The sequence below is a fragment of the Aphanomyces invadans genome (assembly GCF_000520115.1).
Source record: "Aphanomyces invadans strain NJM9701 unplaced genomic scaffold supercont1.52, whole genome shotgun sequence".
Classification (NCBI taxonomy): Eukaryota; Oomycota; class Saprolegniomycetes; order Saprolegniales; family Verrucalvaceae; genus Aphanomyces; species Aphanomyces invadans.
In genome coordinates this window covers 268,065-272,536 of record NW_008580197.1, presented here as the reverse complement: position 1 = coordinate 272,536, position 4,472 = coordinate 268,065, and the positions used below count along the sequence as shown (strand labels likewise).

General features: G+C 54.8%; 1 protein-coding gene across 2 annotated transcripts; it reads right to left on the bottom strand.

Moving 5' to 3' along the window:
• Window positions 1-1,646: 1,646 nt before the first annotated feature.
• On the bottom strand, window positions 1,647-3,275 carry H310_13524. Of its 2 annotated transcripts, XM_008881070.1 has the most exons (6): window positions 3,049-3,275; window positions 2,773-2,989; window positions 2,504-2,720; window positions 2,280-2,455; window positions 2,095-2,218; window positions 1,647-2,032 (listed from the first exon to the last, which is right to left on the bottom strand). In XM_008881070.1, exons 1-6 carry the CDS (start codon window positions 3,237-3,239, stop codon window positions 1,839-1,841), a joined length of 1,119 nt encoding a protein of 372 aa, XP_008879292.1. In that variant the 5' UTR covers window positions 3,240-3,275; the 3' UTR covers window positions 1,647-1,838. The 2 variants fall into 2 exon arrangements, with proteins under 2 accessions (XP_008879292.1, XP_008879293.1); XM_008881071.1 differs by lacking the exon at window positions 3,049-3,275 and having other exon boundaries at window positions 2,773-3,035.
• Between the last annotated feature and the right edge of the window lie 1,197 nt (window positions 3,276-4,472).

The window sequence follows — 4,472 nt, the reverse complement described above, 5'->3', positions numbered from 1 at the left end:
TGGCCTGCTTAGGCGACCGCCACAACCTGCATTTCCTGCTTCGCAAGCGCTTAGCGTCTTGGTGGCAGCCGACAACGTGTGCAACTCGCCAGAGTCTGGGGCGTCGTGAATCCAACGTAGGCAGTCATCCACCAACTACAACGCGGTTGGGAGCGCTGCACATTACTCCAAAAATTTTGCTGGCCAATCGACATACAGCTATCCGCTCTGGCTGGCTTTCACAGTTATACACTCCTGTCTGGAGTACATGCTATGTCATGCCCCTACTCCATCCCTCACACCTCCACCCCATGGCGCAGTTGCCGTCCTGCACAATATCCCAGTATTTGTTTTTACTGTCGATCTCTACATGTCTACCTGACGTGGCTGCAGCACTGCATCTGTATGATGCTGCCAAGATATACCTCAACCAGGCGAAAAACATTCTCGAGTTCCATTGCTGGGCGCTGTTTCTCGACCCCATGCCCTCCTGGACTTGGTATGTACCCCAGGTCCTCCCTTGCCCATCGCACCCACTCTCCTTGTGCTGCCTTCGTCTTCTCCTTCCCCGTCTCCGACATCGACACTCCAGCACCTTTACCGAGATAATTCTACATTGTAGGCAGAACCGGCTCACTTGTTCTTCTCTGTAGTCAACAGCAGAATAAAATTCGATTTAACATTTGACGCACAGATTGATACATAACTTGAGCATGTCGCTAAGGAAATCGATATGTTGTTTGAAAAACGTAAGATACATATACTCGGGGGCACATGTCTAGAGTCCAGGTAGATCCATTCGCAACGAAAGGGGGACATGAGATCCGACGAGTACATGTATCTTACGTTTTTCAAACAACATATCGATTTCCTTAGCGACATGCTCAAATTATGTTGCAATCTGTGCGTCAAATGTTAAATCGAATTTTATTCTGCTGTTGCCTACAATGTAGAATTGTCTCCACCTTTGCCATCACAGTGCCACGACTATCCAGGGAAGAGGGACCATAGGGGTGGTATTCGGATTCTGTTGTCGAGTTTAACTGTCTAGGATGGCCATAATGTTGAACGAGCAGCGCAACTGAAGCGGCGAAGTCGAACCCCAGCGATAATACCATTCGTCGTGGATCTCCAAACGGATGGGGTGCAAGGTGGGCATCCCCGATTTCCGTCTGACCCTGTGTGCCAATGTTTCGACAAAGTTATATCAACCGCCAGTTCACGGAATTGTGGACGAGTTTGCTTCGGCAATGTATAAAACGGCCTGGCTCGCCGGATGATGAATAGGATGCGAAGACGCCACTGGCTCCGCGAGCCTATCGTATGACCTTCCAAATATCTCCCCGCCCCCTCCCTCTAAACAGACAAGATGTCGCCCCGGCCAGGCGAACATGTCACGCATGAACAGCAGCAGCTAGTCACCCAACCAAGAGTGCACCGCGGCGTGGGATGTAGGTCCAGCTATCGTCGTCGTCGTCGCCTCGACAACGGTCCTACACATGTGCTCCTGTCGCATGGGCCTGCCGCAAAAAATTCCCTCACTCACATCTGCTTGATCGCGACGAGGTTATGGCAGCACTCGCCTGGTTTCTCCAAAAGCTGTGGAATGCAAGGTACATGTGCCCACCGCGCGTTTGGAGACCCAAGACGAATGGTGAAACCATCGCTGGAATTCGACTTTGCCGCCATCAATGGCGCTGCTCGTTCAACTTTATGGCCATCCTGGACGGTTCAACTCGACCATAGAACCCACCCCTCTGGTTCCTCTTTCCTGGAAAGACGCTGGTACACCAAACTCGACTCAACACGACGTCCAGGACAGTGTTATCTCGATCGAGAGCCGCATTTTTTCCATCAACTCACAACTGCAGCGGGGCGTTGACGTAGTCTGTCAGCTTTTCTATCTCCAGCCATTTGGCATTGTAGAGCTTGCTGCGGTACCGGTCGCCTCCATCGCACAAGACCGTCACGATCGTGTGCCCAGGTCCCATTTCCCGAGCCATTTTCACTGCCCCCACCACATTCAGGGCAGCACTCGGTCCCACAAACAGCCCTACGCCCGTCGTCACGCCCGTGAGGCGACGTGTATGCCGCAGGAAGTACACACAACTGTACCTTCATGGCGAAGGAGGTAGTATGCCATCTGAACTATCTCCCCGTTGGTGCCAAAAATGCCGCGGTCGATGGACCCCGTTTTGAAGTTGGGGGTTACACGGGCCAGACCGATTCCTTCCGCGACCTACGCGTCCATGGCCACCATGAGCTCCGGAAGAAGCTGTGCGCACGAATTCGCGACGGACCGTGGCGCCCTCGCGCTTTGGAATATACTCAAAGCCATCGGGCCCGATCGTAGACTGCTTGGTGTTGACATAGTCGGACGACGCCCCGCCTTCCATTGGATCGATGTGCCACACTTGAATCGACTGGTTTTGCTCCTTGAGGAATCTCGACACGCCCCCGATCGTGCCTCCCGTGCCTACGACATGCATGCCAGTCGCTTCGTTGCCAGTTAATATGTGCGTACCCGACGCCACGACAAACCCATCGAGTTTTCCGGCGGTTTGCCGCCAGATCTCTGGCCCAGTGCCAGCATAATGGGCTTCGCTGTTTGCTACATTTTCGAATTGATCTGGCCCAAAGCACAACGGATTCGATGTCACAATGGTCTTGGCTACGTTGTAAAAGTGGAGCGGGTCGTCCATGGCTACGCTCGGTTGCACATGCACGTCGGCCCCCAAAACCTGGATGAAGCCTTGACGAAGGTGGTGATGATCGAACTGGAAGAGATGGTACCGTCATGAGCTCAATCTTTTCGGAGGAAGTCTTGTCCGGCATGGTGAAGATGGTGCGGTAACCCTTGGCTGCGGCCACAATGGCCAGACCCACACCTGTGTTGCCTCCTGTGGCCTCGACCACGATGCCTCCAGGTTTGAGCTTTCCTCTGGCCTCGGCGTCTTCGATCAAAAACTTGGCGGCACGATCCTTCACGCTACCGCTGGGATTCATGAACCTATGGTTGTCATCGTCATCGTCGCGGATCGCGCTCTGGCGAAGATGGTTGGTACATACTCGGCCTTGGCCAGGATTCGACAGCCCGTGAGTTTGGACAAGCTCGTAATTTCCAACAGCGGAGTGTTGCCGATGGCTTCCACGATCGTCTTGATATCTCCTTCACGTTGCTTTGCAAGACGATCCAAGTATACACCCGCCGCGGCGCCGCCGGCAACCAGCGCCACACCAGACGCCACACGCTGCCACATCAGGAACTCCCACCTTGGCCGAACTCGTTGATCCAGATCTATCCACACGATTTGATTGGCCCCTTTCGCTTTTATCCGGACGCCACCATCGTGCAGTCAAGTGATCACTGCGGCTGCAGCAGCAGGGTGGCGCCGGCGACGAAGTGTGTCCCCTGCGTTCCATTGAAGTCGAGCGCTGTGTCAGTATGTCTGCGCCACGGCGAACGACACGTAGCCTCCCCCGTGCAAGCATGAGTAGTGTGGTTCAAGCTCCAGTTTCATAGAGGGCATGAAAGCTTGGGATGCGACGCATGGTTGGGGCGGCGACGCTCCATGTTTCAGATATGTAGTGAAGGACAGGAGTGGCCGATCTATCTCTGACATGGGAGGATTCATCCCACGACATTGCGTGGCGCTTCTATCTGCTGTGCTGAGTCAGACCAGGGCAATTCGTGGCCTTCGCAGGACACCCACCACGTGATGTTAATTTTCATGCATGGGGCGCACTCGACGGGTTCGAACCACGACAATCCACTCGCGCATCGTACGTGGGGCTGCAGCGGTTGCACCAACGCGTCACCACCGCCTGCCACGCAACAACTTGCAGCGGATGCGTAGCGAAATCGAGGCGAGGTTGCGCAAATGGCACAAGCCCCATTCCTGGACGGCCAGTACGCGTGTTGGTGTATCATAATGTCGAGGTCGTCTTGCGTGGCAAATTACATTTCTTACGCAGACGGATCCGCATCGAGGGACCCAAAGCGTTAATGCGGCAGTAGGCATCACCGCCGTCGTTGGGATTTGCTTGGATGTGTCGCCCAGGTCAACATGGCTCCCTTTGGTCCAGACCGCCAGCAGCAGTCCTCTGCAGTGCCGAGTCCCGCCATCATCCCACCACCTGCAACCTTGTCCGTCCATTCAACTGATTGTTCGGAGTGCCTGCGACTGGTTTCGATCATCGGCTGCACATGACCACTCCCACGTGACCGGGTTGTTGGGAGTGGCTGTGGCAGCAAGGGGCCGTTGACGTCAACCTTATCTATTCCTCTTATTTCCAAACGTCGTCGGGTCCCCAGTAGTTGTCGAGGCCAAGCGACAAATGCCACATGAAGTTGATGAGGCAGCGACCAAGTCGAACGTCGCAGCATCCAGCTGCAACATCAACTCGCGGCGCCGGCCAAAGTTACGAGAGCAACCTCGGCAGGCGTACCCTGGGAGCATCGTTCACTGGATTCGAGACGGGCATCGTCTCAG